The sequence below is a fragment of the Lissotriton vulgaris genome, chromosome 8 (assembly GCF_964263255.1).
Source record: "Lissotriton vulgaris chromosome 8, aLisVul1.2, whole genome shotgun sequence".
Taxonomy (NCBI): domain Eukaryota; kingdom Metazoa; phylum Chordata; class Amphibia; order Caudata; family Salamandridae; genus Lissotriton; species Lissotriton vulgaris.
In genome coordinates, this window is record NC_141696.1 from 220657237 (window position 1) to 220681017 (window position 23781).

The 23781-nt window shown below is 51.4% G+C and overlaps 1 protein-coding gene across 1 annotated transcript in view; it reads right to left on the reverse strand.

The window, feature by feature from the left end:
* The window catches only part of URB1 (URB1 ribosome biogenesis factor), a 783310-nt gene that overhangs the window by 244751 nt on the left and 514778 nt on the right, over window positions 1-23781 (reverse strand). Inside the window, exon 29 of the mRNA XM_086933991.1 lies at window positions 9285-9453. Coding sequence (XP_086790117.1) covers window positions 9285-9453 — 169 coding nt within the window. The remainder of the gene's footprint in view (window positions 1-9284; window positions 9454-23781) is intronic.

Genomic DNA, 23781 nt, shown 5'->3' on the forward strand with positions numbered 1-23781 from the left:
TGCTTTCAGGACTAAGTCAGGATATTTCCTATCCTTGAATCTTCTCGACATATTTCGTTCGGTGTCTGAAAATGTCTCTGATTCTGAACAAATCCTTTTGATTCTGAGCAGTTGTGAGAACGGTAAGGGTTTTTTTTAGAGGAAAAGGGTGGCAACTGTCGAAATGTAGTGAATTGTTCCTGTCTGTGCATTTGGTATGCAGCTCAGTTTCAATCATCTGAATTCAGGAAAAACTATAAAATTGTTCACGGATGCCACATGTGACTCTAAAAATCTGGTGTATCTTCTGAAATGCCCAAACGGACTCCCTTACGTAGGGAAAACGGAGAGGAAAATAAAAGTTTGTCCGACTGAACACAAAAGTACCATTAGGAATAAGGTTACCAAAGCACCGCTTACTGCCCATTTCATTTCCCATCAACACAATATCAGTCAATTGAGGTTTCTCGTCTTGGAGGTTGTCCCTGTCAGACAGGGTGTGGACAGCAGAAAGAAACTTCTACAACGTGAAACGTTTTGGATAAAGAGACTGGACGCATGCCAGCCGAAAGGCATTAATGAAAGGATTGAATACAGCTGTTTTCTGTAATATCTTCTTTAACCTTACTTAAATATGTTTTTTTATTATGCTGCCAATATCCCTGCTAAATTTCCTTTTTTTACAGTATCAGTGTTTACATTACACTTATTGTTCATCATCATGCGTGACGCACAAGTTACTACTTGTGTAACGATATATCTGTAAGAGACATTAGTTGGTGATAGATTCCTTACCTTAGAATATCCCCAGGCGTCAGACTGGATCCGGAAACTTTTGCGTAGCAATACCCCTGCGCGCCGGTAGGCGTCGTCTGCGGCTCCGCGTCCGTCGTCGGCGTCGTGAGCGCCGGGATGACTTCGGAGTACTTAGACGGCGCCCATGCGCGCTGACGTCAGTTCTGACACACAGCTTTTCCGCGCCAGATACGCAGAGCCATGAGAGAACTAACACTGGTGCCATGAAACTAGGGCCCTGAAAGGGGATGACCTTAACCCTAGATATCGGTTCGCAGAACGGGGAGGATCGGTGGGTCGGTAAGGAATCTATCACTAACTAATGTCTCTTACAGATATATCGTTACACAAGTAGTAACTTGTGCATCTGAAAGAGACACGTTAGTGATAGATTCCTTACCTTAGAATAGATACCCCAGCAATACCAACCCCGGTGGTGGGTCTGCGAACCAATATCACACCAGAAAGTCCTGGAGGACGGAACGGCCAAAGAAGCCATCCCTCCGGACTTGACTGTCCAGGCAGTAGTGTCTTGCAAACGTGTGCAGAGAGGCCCACGTAGCTGCCTGGCAGATGTCCTGTAAGGGGACTCCTCGGCCCATGGCAGTTGTTGTCGCCGTGGCCCGAGTGGAGTGAGCCCGCAGCCCAGCCGGGGGCTCCTTCCTCGCCATGGAGTAACATGCTTGAATACACAAGATGATCCACCTAGAGATGGTCCTCTTGTGTACAGCCTTTCCCTTCTTCGCGCCCACGTAACCAACAAAGAGTTGGTCATCCACCCGGAATTGGCGTGTGCGATCTAAGTAGTAGGAGAGCGCACGTTTTGGATCCAGACGGTGGAGCCTCTCTTCCTCTTTCGAGGGAAGCGGAGGCGGAAAGAAGGTGGGCAAAGTGATGGACTGCCCGATGTGGAAGGCCTTGACAACCTTGGGCAGAAAGGAAGGTAGTGTACGTAACACCACCTTGTCAGGATGAACAGATAGGAAAGGTGGAGAAGAAGAGAGAGCCTGGAGCTCACTCACTCTCCTGGCAGAGGTGATGGCAACCAGGAAGGCAGTTTTCAACGTGAGAAGACGGAGAGGACAGTTATGGAGTGGCTCAAAGGGGGCACACATCAGGTAAGTGAGAACAAGATTCAAGTCCCACTGGGGCATCACGAAGGGAACAGGAGGGAACATGTGCGTGATGCCCTTCAGAAATCTACTTACAATGGGGGACTTGAATAAAGAAGGCTGATCAGGTAGCCTTAAGAAGGCGGATAGAGCAGAAAGGTACCCTTTAAGAGTGCCCAGAGCAGAGCCCTGCTGGGCCAGGGAAAGAAGGAAGAGCAGCACTTCCGAAAGGGGTGCAGAGAGAGGATCCACAGCCTTTGCTGTGCACCATGCCACAAATCTGTTCCACCGACAGGCGTATACCGACTTTGTGGAGGGACGCCTGGCTGCCAGAATGATATCACAGACTTCAGGAGGCAAGTCAAATGGCCTCAACTGCCGCCGCTCAATCTCCAAGCTTGTAGGTGGAGACTGGACAGGTTCGGGTGCAGGACCGTCCCCTGCTGCTGCGACAGAAGGTCCTCCCGAAGAGGCAGACGAATCGGGGGATCGACTGACATGCCGAGTAGCTCGGGATACCAGTATCTTCGTGCCCAGTCCGGAGCTACAAGGATAACCTGGGCTCGGTCGCGCCTGATCTTCTTCAGCACTCTGGGCAGAAGTGGTATAGGCGGAAAGGCGTACAACAGACCGCAACTCCACTCGCGACGAAAAGCGTCTCCGAGCGAGTGCCGCCTTGGAAATTCCAACGCGCAGAACTGATGTATGTATTGGCATTTATATAGCGCACTACTTACCCGTAGGGTCCCATGGCGCTTCGACCGCTGCGAAACCCTTCCTGGCTTCCCTGAGAGATGGTCCCTTAATGGGTATCTCCAGGGTGAGACCAGGCATCCCCGGCGGTCTGGTGGGGCCGTTAGTGAAGATGAGGCAAGCTAATGCCCAGAGTTGCCGAGTGTGATCGCTGATCAGAGTGGGCACCGAGGCGAGAGAATTATCGAGTCCGCTGACCCTGGTCCAGAAACCTGCCGCGTGGGGAATCGAACCCTGGTCCCGGGCCGTCCTCTGCTCTCGGGTCTGCCGCCTCTAACCAGTGAGCCACACTACTTCACTGATGACATTGCGCGTTCTCTTCTGTGGCGAATAGATCTAACCAAGGCTCTCCCCACTGCTGAAAGAGACCTTGCGCCACGTCAGAGTTCAGACGCCATTCGTGATCCATCATGCACCGACGGCTGAGTTCGTCCGCCCTGGCATTCAGAGAGCCTGCCAGGTGTTGAACCACTAGGGTCACGCCCTGATGTTCCAGCCATTGCCATAGGCGCAGAGCCTCCTGGCAAAGGGTCCACGACCCCACCCCGCCTTGTTTGTTGAAGTACCACATGGCGGTGGTGTTGTCGGTGAACACTTGCACTACACGTCCCCGGACAGAGGGGAGGAATGCCTTCAGTGCTAGACGAATCGCCCGAAGCTCCAGCAGGTTGATATGGAGCCGGGACTCCGCCGGAGACCAGAGGCCTCTCCCATGTGGCCCCCCCAGCCCTGGAGGGACGCGTCCGTCACAACTACGTGCTCCGGGTGGGGTAGGGAGAGGGATCTGCCACTGACCCAGTCGCGGTCCGTGAGCCACCACTGCAGTTGTCTCGCAGTGCCCTCCGAGATCAGGACATGATCGGACAGGTTGCCCTGATGCTGGGCCCACTGAAACATCAGGTCCCACTGCAGAGCCCGCATCCGCCACCTGGCGTGACGCACCAGAAGGATGCAGGAGGCCATCAGTCCCAGAAGTCGCAGCGTCAACCTGACCGAGACTCGGGATAATGGCTGGAAGATGGAAACCAGAGCCTGAATATCCCGAACCCGCTGCTCGGGTGGGAAAAGCCGAAACTGCGCCGAGTTGAGAACCGCTCCGATGAAGAGGAGCTTCTGAGAGGGACACAGGTGTGACTTCGGCACATTGATGGAGAACCCCAGCAGGTGCAGGAGGTCGGCCATCGTCTGGAGGTGGCGGACGACTGACTGGGGCGAGCCCGCCTTCAACAACCAGTCGTCGAGGTAGGGGAAGACTGATACCCCCTGCCTGCGCAGATGAGCTGCGACCACCGCCATCACCTTCGTGAACACCCGTGGGGCGCTGGTAAGGCCGAAGGGGAGCACGGTAAACTGAAAGTGCTCTTGGCCTACCGTGAACCGCAGGTAACGCCGGTGGGCCGGCAGGACAGGGATGTGGAAATAGGCGTCCTGCAGGTCCAACGCTACCATCCAGTCTCCCGGGTCCAGGGCAGCCAGGACCTGAGCCAAAGTGAGCATCTTGAACTTCTCCGTCCGGAGGAAGCCGTTGACGTTCCGCAAGTCCAAGATAGGGCGTAGGCCCCCTTTGCCCTTCTTGGGCACCAGAAAGTAGTGGGAGTAACAACCACACCCTACTTCTGGCCCAGGAACGCGCTCGATGGCCCTCTTGGCCAAGAGGGCCGAGACCTCCTCTTGCAGAAGTTGCAAGTGATCCCCCGACACACGGTGGTATTGTGGTGGCATGGATGGAGGAGATGCCTCGAAGGGGAGGGATTAGCCCCTTCGGACAATCTGCAGCACCCACCTGTCCGAAGTGACTGTAAGCCAGTGGGAGAGGTGATGGCGAACCCTGCCCCCCACAGGCGTCACATGGGACTGAAAACTCGGACTAGGAAGGTTTTGAGACAGGTGCTGCTGAGAGAGGTGTGGACTGGCCTCGCCGCGGGCCCCGACCGCCGCCACCGCGGTTCCCACGTCCACCACCGCGCTGCTGGACATTTTGCGGCGCGTGGCTGACGGTACGTGGTGGGGCGCCCCTTCCGTGGCCACAAAAGGAGCGAAAGGCACCCGTTTGCTGGCGTGGGGCCGTGAGGCCCAAGGACTTGGCCGTAGCCCTGGAGTCCTTGAAACGTTCCAGCGCATGGTCTGCTTGTCGCCGAAGAGGCGACGGCCATCAAACGGCATGTCCAGGAGGGTGGCCTGGACATCGGCCGAGAAGTTGGCGGACCTCAACCAGGCGTGGCGTCGAACCGCCACCGTCGTTGCAATCGCCCTGCCCAGTGAGTCCGTTGTATCCAGCCCACACCGGATAGAAAAGCGTGCTGCTTCTCGGCCGTCCGCAAGGGCTTGGCCGAGTTTTGCCTGGACCTCCTCCGGGCATCTAGGCAGCACCTCCGCAACCGTGTCCCACAGAGTGTGGGTGTAGCGGCCCAAGAGACAGGCAGTGTTAACAGACCGCAGCCCCAAGCTAACAGACGAGAAAACCTTCTTCCCGAACTGTTCATATCTCTTGGATTCCCTGTCGGGCGGGGCCGACGGGAATGCGGTTTGGGAGTTTGAGGCCTGGATGACCAGACTCTCGGGGGTGGGATGGGTGGACAAAAAGCATGGGTCGCCCGGGGCCGGGAGGTAGCGTCTGGCCACGTTCCTATCCACAGGGGGGCCTGTGGCGGGCTTGGACCAAGTGCCCAGAAGAACGTCACATAGGGCCTCATTGAACGGCAGCAGGGGCTCCGCGGAGCCTGACTGCGGTTTGAGGACCTCAGTGAGGAGATTAGTCCTCACGGCCGCGACGGGGAGCTGAAGGTTTAAGGCCTTAGCTGCCTTCGTCAACACTACGCTGTAAGCAGAACCCGCCTCCAAAGCCACAGTCGGAGGCAATGTAAATCCAGTGTCTGGCGATGTGTCAATACCACTGGCCTCCCCAAGCTCATATGTCCAGTCCTGCTGTGACTGGCAATCTTGTGCCAGAGGGTCCTCGGACCCCTCCCAATGCTCTTCGTCACCTGTGTCCTGGAAACCAGGATTAGCAGACAGGGCCTCCTCGTGGAGATAAAAATCCCCAAAGGCCGACGGAATCGGCGCCCAGCGGCGCCCTCCCGACGCCTGAGTAGGACCGCAGGAGACATTGGGGGCGGCAACCACATCGGCTGCCGGGGACGACACCTGAAGGGACGGCGCCGGCGAGGTCGTAAGGTCGACCGGCGAGGTCCCGGATCCGGAACCGGACCCAGCGAGGTCCTGCGGCGCCGAGACCGAAGTCGCCAGCGGCGTCGGGGCCGAAGCACCCGACGGCGTCGGGGCCGAAGCGCCCGACCCGGAAGGACCTCCAGACGGAACCGATCGGCCCGAAGGCGCCACGGGAACCGACTGAGGAGGTAGGGCCCTCATGGCCATGAGGTACCTCTCGACCTCCTCCGGCGTCGCGCCGTGCCCAGGGACCCGAAGGTGTGGGGCAGGTGGTGACGCTTGAGACTCCCGCGGAGCCGCGTGGGCGGTGTCGCCCGAGCCCCCGGCCGCATCGTGCGAGCGTCGGGGCGGGTCGGAGGATCGATGACGTCGCTCCGACCTCTCATGCCTCTTACCTGAGGACTTGGAACCAGACGATCGGTGTCCACTTCCGGAGCTCCGATGACTCCGACCTCGCGACCTGTCCCTCGACCTCCCGTGGGACCGGGACCTGGAGCGGCGCGGGGCCGACTGCCTCAGCTCGAGACGCTTGCAGGACCCCTCCCGCCTAGCCTTCGACGTCAGGGCCCGGCAGTCGGAGCAGGGTCGATCGTCGTGGTCGAGGCCTAAGCACTTCAGGCACCGGCGATGGGGGTCCGTGACCGACATGAGTCGACCGCACTTCGAGCAAGGCTTGAACCCGGGCATCCCTGGCACCGATAGTCGAGAATTCGACAAAAAGAGAGAGATCAAAAGGATCAAAAAGTTCAGTCAAAAATTGACTGGGGGTAGAGCTTCTTCCGGATCTGCGCTAGCTGGCGCGGAAAAAAGAAGAACTGACGTCAGCGCGCATGGGCGCCGTCTAAGTACTCCGACGACGTCATCCCGGCGCTCACGACGCCGACGACGGACGCGGAGCCGCAGACGACGCCTACCGGCGCGCAGGGGTATTGCTACGCAAAAGTTTCCGGATCCAGTCTGACGCCTGGGGATATTCTAAGGTAAGGAATCTATCACTAACGTGTCTCTTTCAGATACCAGTATACACACGTCCATGTACTCATGTCCTGGTTGGACACTTTTGCGCAGATCACCTACAGATGTTAAACAACTTTTTGCCATAATCACTCCATCCATGTTAACTCCAGACTACCTTTAGCATGTTTTCGTGACACCACTAAAACTGCTGGCTGCACGTTCTTTTTTTCCTTTTTTTCTTTATTGCACGCACTTTTGACTTACACGGACATTCGGTCCACGTTTACTTCTTCCAATATGGCCGCTATTTGTGAGTCCTATCTCACTTTCAATACAACCGTCGCTGTTCACATTTGAGACGCCCTAGCTTGACGCACACTTATACACGGAAGAACACAGGAATCGTTTCAGTGACTTGATATGTCTATCAATGCGGTAAGTTAAAAAACACGTTGACGGGTGATGTAGCCGGACTTACGCCTCACACTTCGTATGCATATGCACCCCGGTTCTCTTTACGCGCTGTGCATCTTGTTTATAAGCCATTGTCAACGACACAATTGGTTTCTCTCCCTTTTTTTTGCTTGGAGCAAGTACCTTCTAATCAGCCTTTTACGAACTGTGTCACAATGCTTTCCTCCTTGAGCACCCAACTTTCGTTATATGCGCACATTAACTGTTCACTTCTCGATGTAACTTAAGACCACCATTGACACTCTGTGAGTTTTTCAAGCACATTGGACCCGTTTACTGTCTTGAGTCACGCAACAGCCATGTTTCTTATTATGCATTTTTCGTTTCGTTAATTGAGTGCTAGTTAGGGGCAGAGTACCCACCCCTGAGAACATTTTCATTTCATTTACAGATTGCACACCGATCCCCCGATGAAGGGCAAATGGCCTGAATTGTATAGGGATATAGTTATCGCAATATGACATTTCATCAAATAAATAAATTACAAATGATTGGTTGTTTAATGGATGAAAGTAATCCTTTGAAAATTTACAAAACACTATTAACTCTTGAAAAATAAAGGATGCAAGACTAAACTTGGGTATACATGTGTTGTGTTCTTAGTAAAACGGGATAAAACAGACTAGTAATAGAGACACAGTCTCCGTAGGAGTGCCACCAAGGGGACAGTGTTTGCTCAACACTGCTTCTTTTTGTTTTATGTCTTTGAATGAGTTATGCTTCTTTGTAGGGGAAATCAGTGCCCTCCGTGGACCCCCACTTTCGTATGCCACCGTACCATGCTTCCAGGACGGGCCAGTGGGTGCTTTCCAATGCAGTGTAAGTTTTCTTTTGGCTAATATTAACGCTAGGCTCGTAAACCGGGTGCGAACAATGTGGCATTTTCTACGTTTAACTATGCCAAGGCAGCAAGCATCCTAGAAATGAAGGATGGTGAGTTCAGTGACATTTTGCAGTACGTTATGTACACCTAACTAAAAGGTGTGGAGAGCAACGCAGGTCCTTAACTTCTGCTGAAGTTGACCCCTCCCCCCGCTGTACTGGATCATGTACTGAGGAAAACATTGTTACAGATTTATGCCAATAGTTCATTTGCGTACGTATTCTTTTATGTTCATGTTTATTAACTAACTATAATCTACTTTTTGTGAGTGAGAGGAGTGTGGTGATGTCCGTGGTTCCTTTACAGTAGCTCAGAAAATGGTGCCCTCTCCAATAGATCAATATTTGTACAATCCAGTCAGGATAGCAGGATAAAAAATCCAATATTCACAAAGCCATACATCAAATAGCTCTATTATGGTGCCTTTGAGAGAAAAAAGTTTCAAATTATCAGTCAAAATATGTCAGCTAGTCTTATCTCTTGTCTAACTCAACAGACAGTCGATATGCTTTGGTTGCAGCTTGCACATGAATATAGCTAATTGGGGTGGGGGTGTATAAGACATCTAGCCAGGGTCCAGTATTTGTATATTTACATGTTACTATAAGCACCTCCGGAACATGGCTGAGAAAGGTGTATAGTGAATCTATAATCCAGTGTAGAAAAGCCTGCAAAACCAAGTGACGGAGCTAACCATTATCTATAGCGAAGGCAACTAGGAAGAAAAGTTAGGGAACCAGAAACCCGAATGATAAGATTGAGGTAAGCATCATTAGTATTGTATTCTCTCATATTGTTCTAGCACACTTACGACTTATACTAAGAAGAGTATGAACTGTTATTCAATATAATAAGGTTTGTGAAGCATTTTAAGGCTGCAGCCATGTTTTCTTAATAACCCTAGTCTTAACACAACTGAGTTCATGCTACCATCATACTTGTTTGTTATAAGTTATATCTGACAGACCTGGCCCCACCTGAATTCCCATCATAGAATCCACTGGGGTTCAGCAAATGTATTAGAGGCCAGGAACATTCAAATGATAGGACACAATTGAGCATAAATTAAGTATCAGAAAAAATGTTTTTAAAATCTTCAAACATTCAGTTCAAAGGCAAAATGCTCAAAGACATGGGCTACACATCAATAACTGAAACGCCACCTGAAGATGTAGATGCCGATGCCGAGGGTAGTGGGCTATTGTTTTACTCATTCGTTCTCGATCAAGTAAAGAGAGGACCTCGTCTGTACTTGGCTGCTGCCACAGAGATTTCCCCAAACTTTTCCGTGTCTTGTGATGCCCAATAGCAGCTGGACCCCACAACAATAATCTAATATTTAAATGAAAAAACGACATTAGCAGATACCCGTAAATATGAAGAAATAATGTATACATTCACGCTCTCCTAGATGGGTACATATTTTCAATCCACGTTTAAACTTCAGAGCAGAGTTATCAGTGTACTCGTCTCTGTTATATTTGATTTTTTTTTTAGACAAAAAGTCCATCGTTCTGAAGCGAATCCTGAATCCTATTGGACATTTAGTCCAGCAACCGGAAGGAATGATTTTTAAAGTAATTCTTGAACTTTAAACTAACCTATATAAAAATAAATTATGTGTGTATACTATGAAAGTAAACAGTACATGCTAAACCTAATTTCCTGTATTAAGAAAACACTGCACTTGGCATCTTTAAAGATAAATAGATGCATTTACTTTCACATTTAAATATATTCAAATACTACTACTGATGTTATTGATTCTCACAAGAGCAACGCAAACCATCAGGTCATAGATGCATTTTGAGGGAATCCAGCCAACTATTTAGTCATCCACTGTGGATGTCAGTTTGCGGCTTCACCCAGAGTTTCTGTTAAATATAATATTTATTCCAAAAACGTCTACTTGGTTACATTATATGTGCAGTTCTAACCTTAGATTCTCTGTATACAAAAATATACAAAACATAAAAGAAAAAGCCTTTGAAAAAAAATTGCAGACACCACCAATCTTTCAACTGGATGGTGATGGATCATAAAATATGCAAATGATTCTAGGGGCGAATTCAGAGAAAACGAAGAAATGTATGCTTTTATGCTTCAACATTTTTATTTTAGCAATCGAGAGGGGCATCATAAATCACCACAACTAATGGAAAATTCTCGAACACTTACCTTAACATCAGAAAAATTAACTAATTAGCCATCTATTGCTGATGACCGTCTAAAAGATTTGATGTACCAAGGACAGGGTGCATTCGAAATAGTTTCAAACCGGACATTAATTTTGTGCTGCAACTGATATACTAATCAGATACAGCACAAAATGTCTAATTGCAGGAGGTTGAAAATTTTCCAGTCTCATTAACGTGTGTAAATCTGAAACCCTTTTGTGACATCCAGCAAACACTTGCAAACGTAAGGCTGAATGCATGCGAGAGAAAGAAGACCTCAACCCATGCGTTGGCTGAACGGACAAAAGTGGACTCATTATTTTACAAAATATGGGAAAAATGAGATTATGAAGGATAAATGCAATAAAAGCAATACCCGGATCATAAGGGCAAGTTATTCTGAGGAACCATACACAAAGATTACCCTACAGAATGACCTATCATTAATATTGGTCCAAAATAAAAAAAATGTGTGCAAAAGACAGTTATAACTAATATTTGTGCAAAATACAATAGTTTTTGCAGAACTGAAAACAAATTTAACACCTCTTTGTCAGGCAATGTGAGCCAAATATAATTGAGAGTAAATACAGTGCAGAATCATCCTATTCCTGATTCTAGCTATAATACTAGTCAATTAGAATCAGTTTCCCAAAAACCACAGTACATAGATACATAGATGGGTAGGTCAAACCCAGCATTCCATAAAAAGAAATCTAATACTATGGGCTACTCAAATCTGTTAGCCATTCAGCAGCTACGGACAAAATTTTCCCAACGGCATAGAACAGTATTATATTATCATACTTTAAAATTACTGACATTTAAACATAAATGCGTCGAATGTACGAGTTACTTACCTTCTGTAACGATGTATCTGGTAGAGACGATTCTAGCCGCAGATTCCTTAACGTAGAATTATCCCCAGGCATGAGACTGGGCCCGGAAACTATTTTGCCACAGCATACCTGCGAGCCGGGGGCGGGGCGACACCACGCGACTCCGCTCAGGTGTCGTCCGCGTACGTGACGTCAGCGAGGTCACATAAGACCCGCCCCGGCTAGTCTACGTCAGTTTTCTTTGGAGAACTTTTCTGCACCACAAAGTGGAACCACCAGATAAAAAACCTGTGGAAGCATGGGAACCGTGTGCGAAAAGCAGAAAATTTGGAAGAATTTTAAAGAAACGGTGACTAACAACACCACCCACAGCAGTGTCACACCGTAGTACCCAAGGCAGGGAAGAAGAAGAAGAAGAAACACTAAGAGCCCTGCGCAACCACCCTGCCAAACACAGACAGCCTCCCACCCCTGTGCCCCGGAGGCAAGGAACATGCGTTAGGACATGGTACACGTAGGAACCCCTCCACCCACAGCCTGAGCAAGGAAGGGAACCAGTCCCAACACAGACAGGAACAACAAACCTCCAAGCAACCTCAAAAGAAAAGGCAACCACTCCCAAGGGACAAGGGTGAGACATGGCCATGTGACCCTTAATCAGAGGATAGCAATGGAAGGAAGGGACGGAAGGGAGGGAGGACAGAGATAGAAGGCAACCCCCCCCCCCAAACCTGGAGTAGCCAGAGAAGCAGGGCACCGAACACCGGGACCCCATCCTCCAAAGAACTAAGGAGGAATGAACCACCCCCAGATGGAGCCACCCGTCAAGAACAAAGATAGCACTCACAGGAGATACTGTCCCCCACCGGGAGGCGAGTACTGAAGACCAACTTAAGGGTCCTCGCAGAATAGGGGAGGAAGGGCGGGCCGTGAAGGAATCTGTGGCTAGAATCGCCTCTACCAGATATATCGTTACCGAAGGTAAGTAACTCGTACATCTGATAGAGACTACTAGCCGCAGATTCCTTCACGTAGAATAGATACCCTAGCAATACCCCTGGAAAGGAGGGTCTGCGAGAGGACCCCACCAGCCAATACAGAACAGAGGGCCCCACAGGGAGCCAGATCTGTGGATCAGGTAGAACCTCGGTCCTGCAAGGCAAGGGAAACACCACACCCCCCTCCCCCCACCCCAAAGTAGACCCCCACCGACCCGAAAAGGATGTAGGAGGGAGAAGAAGGCTGAAGAGGAACCAAGGGCAAGGGCAGAGAGGCCGAAGCACCCCACCGCCCCACAAGGCAACACAGCTTCCGCCCAAAACCAAGACAGGAAGGGAGGAAGAAGAAGAAGCCTAGAAGACCCAAGGAAGTGAGGGAAGTGTTGAACCCACTCCAGGTGGAGAACAACCTGCCAGCCAGAACAGCCAGGCAGTCAAAGCCGCCAGAAGCAAGAAGAACAGCCCGAGGCCCCAGGAAGGCAGAGTAGGCAGCGCCTGACAAGGGAGACCATAGGATCATCCTAGAACTCAGGGCAGGAGCAGGGAGAGGAGGAGATGCCCGGGCACACCACTACGAGTGACCGCGCACACGATCCCAAAGAGCAAAAGAAACCTACACAAACGCCATGGAGAACAGGCACCCAAAGCCGACTAGAACCCACCAGCAGAGAACAAGCTATATGACAGCTACCACTACCCCACTTGGGGTTTGATAGGACCCAAAATATGGGAACCCTCTTTGAAAGAACTTCCACAGCAGAGGAAAAACAAAAGAGCCACAGGGAAAAAAACACCCCCGCGAAAAGCTTGACAAGCAGCCCAAGCAAGCAGAAGGCCTAATCTCAGGGCAATTCTGCGCAACAACTCCAACACACAATCAACAAAAGAGCCGTCCAGCAGCCAACAATGCCAAAGTCCTAAGGAAGGACGCAATGGTCAGAAACACTCCACAGCCAGAACAACCGGTCTAAGAAGGCCCAGAAACAACCCAACTCAGGAGGCACGGAGGAGGGGACGGAGGAGGATAATGCGGAGGAGGACAGAGCCCTGCCAAAAGTATCTGGATGGCGGAGTCGGCCGGGGCATGGAACAACAGGCTGCCATCAAATGGAAGGTCGATTAGTCGCTCCAAAAATGTTCTCAGGGAATACTCCATCCCGAAGCCAAGCATGGCGACGGAGAGCGATCGAGGAAGCCATGGCCCGGCCCAGCACCTATGAGATGTCCAGAGCGGAGAATAAACGCCGCAAGCTCCCGGCCATCCAATGCATGATGCCGTAAGTCCACCTGACCACCCTCCTGGGACGCTGCGGATCCCAGAGACTCAGCAGAATCCCATAAACAGGAGGAGGCCTGAGCTAGCACACACAAGGTGTTCAGGGCACGCAGGGCAGTGCTGGTCGAGGCGAACATGTTGCGCCCCCAAGAGTGCAGCCAGCGAGCCTCAAGGGATGGCAGAGCCAACAGCGGCGGCAGGGAGGGAAAAGCAGTCCACAAAAGAGGACTGGAGGCAGAGGGGTGGAGGGAAAGGCACGCCGGATCACGCAGCACTGGGAGATGCCGGTGCAGAAGATGCTGAGGCACCGGGTCCCCAGAGGCAGGACACCTCTAAGCCCCTGTCAAAGAAGAAATGAGGGAACCTTCAAAGGGAAGCAAGATCTCTATCCCACCAGAGCCCTGGTGGAGGACCTCCAATAGATAGTCCGCCGGGAAGTGAGCCACTGGGTCACTCATACACAGGATGCCCACAGCCGTGGACACTGCATGAGTGAAGGCCGCACCCGCCTCCGTAGGGCCCCGCGGTGGAGAAAGCAGCTCCTCCGTGGGCGAAGGCTGCAAACTAAGGCAGCCGTCCCCGAGGCCAAGCGTAATGGGCAAGGGCCAAACCTGAAAGTAAGAAGGAGCCGAAGAATGAGGGACCTACCGCTCTTCCGACGAACACCTCTACCTCAGGAAGGGCGGGGAGCCGCCCATCTATGCCGGTGAAAAAGACACGACACAGCGACCAGTCTCCGGGGAGAAGGACACCAAAATACAGGCCGCCTCTGGAGAAGGAGCGTCCGAAGATGAATCCGCGGTACGAACCCTGAGCGGAGCCGTAGAGTCCGCAGGATGAGGCAGGTTATCCGAATCATCCAGAGACCGGAGCTGGAGTCGAACCGGCACCAGGGGGCGGCGCTGGACCGGCGCCGACCCGACCCCTTTCGAGGTAGCCACCTGCGCGGTGTAACAAGACAGGCCTGGGGAGTGGCCGAAGTCCTCCGCCAGCCGCGGCCCAGAATGAGGCATAGAACGCTCGGCAACCCATGAGGCGGTGCCAGGGACGATTCAACATCCGACTCGCCCTCCGTTGAGGCAGCCGCCTGTGGGGAGGGACGAGAGATGCCCGGAGAGGGGCGAGGGGTCGGCACCAAGCCACGCTCACTAAATGGGATGAGAAGGGTGCACCGACCCCTGTGGCGCCGTAGCGGCGTCACCTCGGCCTTACATAGGACCACTTTGACAAAGGACGGAGAGGCGCTCGGGATGCGACCCGAGCCCCTAGGTCTACCGTCTTTATACGATGTTACTATTTCTGTCACCACCTCTCCGCATTTCCAGTTCCATCGATGGGGATACACACACATTTCCGCGATATTCATTCCATTTGTTCCATTTCTTGTCCCACTTTTTAGGGCACCCACATGTTGTAAATACTTCCTTCTCCGCTATCATACACTTGTCGAGTTCTTTCGCCCATATATGCCTAGATATTGAGTCAGTCGCCCCCCATTTTCGTGCTATTTCACGCTTGACTAACGAAAATCCTAGTGTGGCCAGTTGCTGGTCAGTTTCTGTAAGGTCCATGGCCATACATATATTAAGTAGGCCTAGTTACGATGAGAGAGCTACTTCCTTCCCAAGAGCTGTCTGGATGTAATTTGTGGCTCCCTCCCACAAAAGATGTATCCCAGGGCATTCCCAGATCGTAGCTTGTCTGCACCCCGTTAGGCAAAGCTGATCCAGTCTTGCGCCTATTTTAGCCAAAATGACCCCTGTTAAATATGACCGATGTAGGTTCCTGAGCTGTATAAAGTCGGAAGCGGAAGTGTTTGCCGCCTCTCTAGGGGACATTAAGGCTGTTTGCCAGTCTTCATCATCTATAGGTCCCAGGTCACCCTGCCATGGTCCCTGAGTTTATGGAATGTATCAGGCAGATTATTACGTAGCTTCTTATCGGTTAGTGATATGGCTTTAGAGTGCAGTGGCCCATCTAGCAGTCTGTCTTCGAACGGCATTAATTCAGGTATATCTTTGGGTTTTGGAAAAGCTGTGACAAGGGCATGTCTGATTTGTAAGTATCAAAACAATTCTCCACGGGCCATTTGATATTGGCCCCGGAGTTCATCAAAGCTAAGGATAGATCCCTTTTTGAACAGGTCTCTAACCACTGAGATCCCGATCATATCCTACCTGTTGAAACCTGGTTGATGACAGATAACCTAAGGGTTCGCCTGATGCCAGATCTCTAGAGTGTGCAAGGGTGGCCCAAAATATCTATTTTTCTTAGCTTTGGAATACAATGCTCCTAAGTATCCAGCACGTCCAGTTTGGTAGCTGTCCAGTAGAACTGCGGGATCATTAGGGGCGGTATAGCCAGTGGTTCCCACTACCAGCTGCGAGGCCCAATAGTAAAGTTTAAGGTCTGGGAGGGCTATGCCTCCATCATACCACCCTTTCGTTAACTTCTTCATCGCAACACTAGGAGCCTTTCTATCCCACAACAACATTCGAACTTCGCTTTCCACCACTGTGAAATATGTATCTGGGACACTGCATGGGCAGTTCTGAAGGATGTATAAAAATTGCGGGAGAGCCAACATCTTAAAGAGAGCAGCAAAGCCCACCAGGGATAGAGGTAGAGACCTCCAGTGTTTCACGACTGCTCGCAGTCGAGCAAATGGGGGGGCTAATTTGTGGTTGTGGAAAAGGGTCGGTCATATGTTACAAAGATTCCCAGGTAGCGGAAGCCATTCTTCGCCACTTCAATCTTACAGTTGACCAAGAAACTAGGGACCTGACCCCGGAGCATGAACAATACTGACTTGCTCCAGTTGATGGCATACCCGGAGTGCTTTCCAAAATTTGTGAAGATGTTCAAAACACCATGGATGGATCTATATGGGGAGGCGAGGTATAACAGTATATCATCAGCGTATAAGGATACTAGATCTTCCTGATCTTTCGCCCATTTCAGGCCCCTTACCATTGCATCTCGACGTATCCAAGCGGCAAGTGGTTCTAGAATAAGGGAAAATAGCATGTAGTCCCAACCTACCGTTTAAGTTCTATCTGCGCTCCGTTACATAAGTTACTTACCTTCTGTAACAATATATCTGTAAGAAACAGTAGTTAGTATTAGATTCCTTATCTTAGAATACCCCCAGGCGTCAGACTGGATCCGGAAACTTTTGCGTAGCAGTACCCTTGCACGTCGGTAGGCGTCATCTGCGGCCCCGCGTCCGTCGTTGGCGCCGGGATGACGTCGCCGGAGTACTTAGACGCCGCCCTAGCGCGCTTATGTCTGTTCTTATACACAGCTTTTCCACGCCAGAAAACGCAGAGCCATGATAAAAACCAACACTGGTGTCATAAAAACTAGGGCCCTGAAAGGAGATGACCGTAACCCTAGATATCGGTTCGCAGAACGGGGAGGATGGGTGGGGCGGTAAGGAATCTAATACTAACTACTGTTTCTTACAGATATATTGTTACCGAAAGTAAGTAACTTGTGCATCTGAAAGAAACAGGTTAGTATTAGATTCCTTACCTTAGAATGGATACCCAAGCAATGGATACCCAAGCAATACCAACCCCGGTGGTGGGTCTGCGAACCAATGATCACACTAGAAAGTCCTGGAGAACGGAAGGGCAAAAAAGCCATCTCTCGGGACTTGGCTGTCCAGACAGTAGTGTCTTGCGAACGTGTGCAGCCAGGCCCACGTAGCTGCCTGACCGATGTCCTGCAAGGGAACTCCCCGGCCCAGGGCAGTAGTAGCCGCCGTGGCCCGTGTGGAATGGGCACGAGCCCCACAGGAGGCTCTCTTCGAGCCAAAGAGTAACAAGCCTTGATGCACAAGACGACCCATCGAGAAATGGTTAGTTTGTGCACCGCCCGTCTCTTTTTAGCGCCCATGTAACCAACAAAGAGTTGGTCATCCACCCGGAACTGGCGTGTGCGATCCACATGAACAAGTTACTTACCTTCGGTAACGCTTTTTCTGGTAGATACAATATCTGCCTGTGGATTCCTCACCTTGTGAATATCCCCCTTGCGTCAGCAACATTCGGAAATTCTTTTTGTAGCTTCGCGCCGACGTGGACGCGGACGTCACAGAGACACAGCTCCGCTCGCAACTCCGCTGACGTCACCGACGCCTACAATAGGCCCACGCCGGCGTGATGACATCAGTTCCGCCCTTTTTTCCGTGCCTTCGAGGCACACGGATGGACCGATGACAGTAGAAATGTACACAATATACACAGTATAGAAATAAAAGTAACACACACAGTGTGAAGCAAATGCAATAAAACATTACAATAAAACAATCCATTAGAGATACTCTGGCAAAGAAGAGTGGACAACGGGGAGGCGGGTGGGTCAGTGAGGAATCCACAGGCAGATATTGTATCTACCAGAAAAAGCGTTACCGAAGGTAAGTAACTTGTTCTTCTGATAGATACATCTGCCGTGTGGATTCCTCACCTTGTGAATAGAGTCCCACAGCAGTCCCCACTCCCGGAGGAGGGTGTCCACTCTTCTAGACCAGGAAATCTTGAAGAACAGAGCGCGCAAAATGACCATCCCTCCTCACTTCGGTATCCAAGCAGTAGTGCTTCGCGAAAGTGTGGAGGGAAGACCAAGTTGCCGCCCTACAAATATCCTCTACAGGCACACCTCTAGCCAATGCAGAGGTCGAAGACTTAGCTCTAGTTGAATGAGCCCTTATGCCCTCTGGTGGTTCCTTACCGGCCACAGAGTAGCAGATCTTAATGCAGAGGACGATCCATCTCGACAAAGGCCTCTTATGAACCGCTCTTCCTTTCTTGCAGCCAGCAAAGCCAATAAATAGCTGGTCGTCCATGCGACAGTCTCTAGTTCTGTCTGAATAAAAAGACACCGCCCTCTTGGGGTCCAGACGGTGCAACCTCTCCTCCTCCTTGGAAGACTGAGGGGGAGGATAAAAGGTAGGGAGGGTGACGGATTGACCAAGGTGGAAAGAAGACACCACCTTCGGCAGAAAAGCAGCCCTGGTCCTTAGAACCATTCGATCAGCATGAATGGACAGGAAAGGGGGCTTGGAACTAAGAGCTTGAAGCTCACTTACCCTCCTTGCCGAGGTTATCGCAACGAGGAAAACAGTTTTGAAAGTCAGGAACCTCATGGTACATTTATGAAGAGGCTCGAAAGGAGCACCCATTAAAAATGTTAGAACTAAATTCAAATCCCACTGAGGCACAATAAAAGGGACAGGAGGGAACTTATTAACGAGGCCCTTCAAAAACCTCAAAACTATAGGAGATTTAAACAGAGAAGGCTGGTCAGGCAAACAAATAAACGCCGACAGCGCTGACAGATAACCCTTCACCGTGGCAACAGCAAGCCCCTGCTGTGCCAGAGAAAGGGCAAACTGGAGGACATCAGATAAATGGGCCCTCAAAGGGTCTATGGACTTCTACCTGCACCAAATAACAAATTTAGACCACCTATAAGAATAGATGGACTTAGTGGAGTCACGCCTGGCTGACAAAATGACATCCACCACATCGTGAGGGAGAGAAAAAGAAATCAGGTTGCCCCGTTCAATCTCCAGGCATGAAGGTGTAAGGTCTGGATGTGGGGGTGTAGAACCTGCCCCTCCCACTGAGAGAGAAGATCTGCCCTGTGAGGGAGACGGAGCGGCGGGTGAGAGGAGAGGTGGAGAAGGTCTGAGTACCACACCCTTCTTGGCCAATCCGGGGCAATCAATATGACTCGGGCGCGGTCTTGGCGAATTTTCCTCAGAACCCGAGGAATCAAGGGTATGGGAGGAAACGCGTAAAGGAGTTGCGAGCTCCAACTCAACTGAAACGCATCCCCCAAGGCTCCCTGCATCGGAAACTGGAGGCTGCAGAATGACAGGCAGTGAGCATTCTCGTGAGTGGCGAACAGGTCCACCCGAGGAGTCCCCCACATCCGAAAGATGTCGTGAACTACCTCTGGATGGAGCCTCCACTCGTGATCGGCAGAGAACTGCCGACAGACTGTCTGCACGAACGTTCTGAACTCCGGCCAGATGATTTGCCATCAGACAAATCTGATGGACCTGAACCCAGGACCAGAGACGCAGAGCCTCTTTGCAGAGACACTGCGACCCTACTCCTCCCTGTTTGTTGATGTACCACATCGCGGTCGTGTTGTCCGTCAGGACCTGAATTGACGGCCCGCGAAGGGAAGGGAGGAAGGCCTTGAGCGCCAGACGTATTGCCCGCAATTCCAGAAGGTTGATGTGAAGCAACCTTTCCTCCGGAGACCAAAGACCTTTGACCTCCAGGTCCCCCAGATGAGCACCCCACCCGAGGGTGGACGCATCCGATATCACTGTGGCAACCGAAGGAGGAATCTGAAAAGGCTTTCCTTGAGACAGAGTGCCTTCCACACTCCACCAAGACAGATCCGCTGCAGTTTCTCCAGAGATCTTCACTGACTCCCTGAGATCTCCTCTGTGCTGATACCACTGCCTGCGGAGGCACCACTGGAGTGCCCTCATGTGCCTGCGTGCATGGTTGACCAACAGGATGCATGAAGCCATCAGACCGAGCAGGCGAAGGACCTTCAGGACTGGAACAACCGCTCCAGGGAAAAACAAAAGGAATCATCTCCTGAATGTCGCGAATCCTTTGAGGGGGAGGGAATGCGCGACATACAGTAGTGTCCAGTACCGCACCTATGAACAGGTTGCGCTGTGAGGGCACCAGGTGAGATTTGGGTACATTTATCGAAAAACCCAACCTGTGCAACAACTGAGTTGTCTCCTGCAGATGATGGAGCACCTTCTCCGGCGACTCCGCTTTGATCAGCCAGTCGTCTAGATACGGAAACACATGTATCCCCGATCTTCTGAGATGAGCTGCCACCACCGCCATCACCTTGGTGAAGACTCGAGGCGCAGTAGTAAGACCAAACGGAAGAACCACAAACTGGTAGTGTTGTGACCCCACCGTAAAACGGAGATACTTTCTGTGCGACTTCAGGATGTGAATATGAAAATACGCATCCTGCAAGTCGATTGACACCATCCAGTCTTCTTCCAGCAGCGCTTGAAGAACCTGTGCAAGAGTGAGCATCTTGAACTTTTCCTGTTTCAGGTAAAGGTTCAAGATCCTGAGATCCAGGATAGGCCGAAGCCTGCCATCTTTCTTGGGGATCAGGAAATACAGGGAGTAGCACCCCTGACCCCTTTCCTGCTCTGGAACCACCTCTATCGCACCTTTTTTGAAAAGAGCCAGGACTTCTTCCTGCAGGCGAAGCAGGTGGTCCTCCGAACAATAACCCTGGCAAGGAGGGTAATTGGGAGGGAATTCCCGAAAAGGAAGTGCATACCCATTCCCTACAAGATTGAGAACCCAAAGATCCGATGTAATTAATTCCCAATCTTGTAGGAAATGAGTAAGCCGACCCCCCACTGGGCCCACATGATCCGGAATGGCGGATCTAGGGCTGCTTTGCTGCGTTGGCTGGGGGTTGGGAAGGAGAGGAGGAGGAGGAGGAGGATTGACGACCTCTAGGGCGGGATCTTTGTCTGCCCCTGTACAACTTGTACAGCGTATTCTGTTGCTGCTGAGGCTGCTGCTGGGAAGGTCTGTAAGAGCGAAAGGAAGATCTTCCGAACCCCCTGAAGCGTTTACCAGTAGTTCCTCTGGACTGAAGACCCAAGGACTTTGCAGTGGCCCTACTGTCCTTAAAACGTTCCAAGGCAGCATCAGCCTTCTTGCCAAACAATCCTGAGCCATCAAAAGGCAAGTCCAACAATGCAGACTGGACGTCCGCAGAGAACTCTGATGACTTAAGCCAGGCGGCCCTCCTGGTGGCCACAGATGAACCCATGACCCTTGCCACCGAATCAGCAGTGTCCAGGCCACTCTGAATCACCTGTTTCGCAGCCGCTTGATTGTCTGAAATCACCTCCTGAAAATCCTTCCGGTCATCTTCAGGAATTTTCGGAACTAGCTGCATGACAGAATCCATCAAGGCATGGATATACCTCCCCATCAGGCACGTTGCATTGGTTGACTTTAAAGCCATACTGGCTGATGAGAAGACCTTCCTGGCACCCTGATCTTGCTTCCTGGATTCCTTGTCCCAAGGAACTTGTGGGAAAGCCCCAGCAGACCTCTTAGAGCAAGCAGCCTGCACCACCAAACTCTCTGGCAAGGGATGAATCGATAAAAACACAGGGTCCTCCGGTGCCACTCTGTACCTCCTCGCAACTGTTCTTGAAACTGCAGGAGCAGACAAAGGCTTCTTCCAAACCTCATAGATGGGCTCAGTCAAGACCTCGTTGAAGGGTAACACAGGCTCAACTACAGACGAGGGAGAATGAAGAACCTCAGTCAAGATGTTAGGCTTATAGTCAGCAGTAGGAAGAGTAATGTTCAACAGACTCGCTGATTTCTTAATTACAGTGTGATAAGGCACCACATCCTTTGAAGGCACATTAGAGACTGAAGCCAACTCCCATTCAGGTGACAGTTCAAGCCCACTGGCCTCACACAAATCCTCAAAAGGATCCTCAGAGTCCGGTAACTCTCCTTCTTCAGTATCTGAATATAGATACCTATCCTCTTCGAGGAGCCTCTGAGCCTTTCTCCGAGACCTCTCCTTCACAACCGAAGCCAACGGGTTCGGAATCGACTCCGACGGCGCCGGAGCCGGAGCCGGCGTCGAACCCGACGTCGGACGAGGCTTCTCAGCTTGAGGTCGGACAGAATCTTGCCTCGGAGTCGTAGGCAACGGCGTCGATGTGACAGGCGTCGACGGAGTCGGCGTCGACGACACCGGAGGTGTCAGAAAATGCCAATGCGGTGGTATAGCTGGCATAAAAGGCATGAAGGGCGCAGGGGCGTAAGCCTGGGGAAAACCCAAGCTGAAAGCCATAGGACCCGTGGGACCAACAGGTGCACCAGACGGGAACATCGCCCTAGAATAGACACCAAACATGGCGTTCAGAAACTGAGATGGATCCTGACCTGGAGCTGGAAACTCAGGATAAGAATCTCTGGGTCGTTCCTGTGGAGGCGGAGTCGAGACGACGTCGACCTCTTCAACGAGCCCTGGAACCGGGGTCGACGAACCCGCAGGCACCGGAACCTCGACTTCACCAGCCCCCCGCTCCTCACCTTCATCCTCCTGACCAGAAGGATTGGATGGAGCTGGAGAATGGACCTGCTCCTGTGATTCGGGTGAACCTGGTTGTGAAGCCTCACCAACAGAGACATGCTCCGACTCCGAAACCACCACCTCTTTGCTCAGGAGTTTAACCTGGGACTTCGGTCTCGAACCAGAGTCTTTTCCGGAGCGATGACGTGACTCGTGGCTCCTCTTGTTGTGCTTCTTCCTCGAAGACTTCGAAGCGTGAGCTGAAGACGACTCCGAGCGTGACCTCGATCGAGACCTCGACCTCGATCTCGAACGACGAGTTCGGGATTTCGAAGATTTCTTTTCCTTCTTACTCTTAAGCTTAGCCACAAGGAGTTTCGCCTCTCTCTCCCTTAGCGCCTTCGAAGTCATCTTCTTGCAGCAAGCACAGTCCTCGACGTCATGGTCGGAGCTTTCGCCGCAAGCCTTGAAACCAGTCTTCTTCGACGACATCTCGAAGAATATAAAGTTATACAGAATAACAGGTAAATAGTAACAAAGTTACTGAAAAGCTACAGCACGATCCCTGAAAACCGTTAGCGTCGACGACGCGGAAAAAAGGGAACTGATGTCATCACGCCGGCGTGGGCCTATTGTAGGCGTCGGTGACGTCAGCGGAGTCGCGAGCGGAGCCGTGTCTCTGTGACGTCCGCGTCCACGTCGGCGCGAAGCTACAAAAAGAATTTCCGAATGTTGCTGACGCAAGGGGGATATTCACAAGGTGAGGAATCCACACGGCAGATGTATCTATCAGAAAGAATGAGAGCGCACGTTTTGGGTCCAGACAGTGGAGCCTCTCTTCCTCTTTCGAGGGATGCGGAGGCGGAAAGAAGGTGGGCAAAGTGATGGACTGCCCGATGTGGAAGGCTGTGACTACCTTGGGCAGGAAAGAGGGTCGCGTCCGCAACACAAAGGAAAGGAGGCTTAGAGGAAAGGGCCTGGAGCTCACTCACTCTCCTGGCAGAGGTGATGGCAACTAGGAAAGCGGTCTTCAGAGTAAGGAGGCGAAGAGGACAGTTATGAAGTGGCTCAAAGGGAGCGCACATCAGAAAAGTGAGAACAAGGTTCAAGTCCCACTGAGGCATCACAAAAGGAACTGGAGGAAACATATGGGTGTTGCCCTTCAAAAAACCTATTTACAATGGGGGACTTGAACAAAGAGGGCTGATCAGGTAGCCTTAATAAGGCGGAAATGGCCGAGAGGTAGC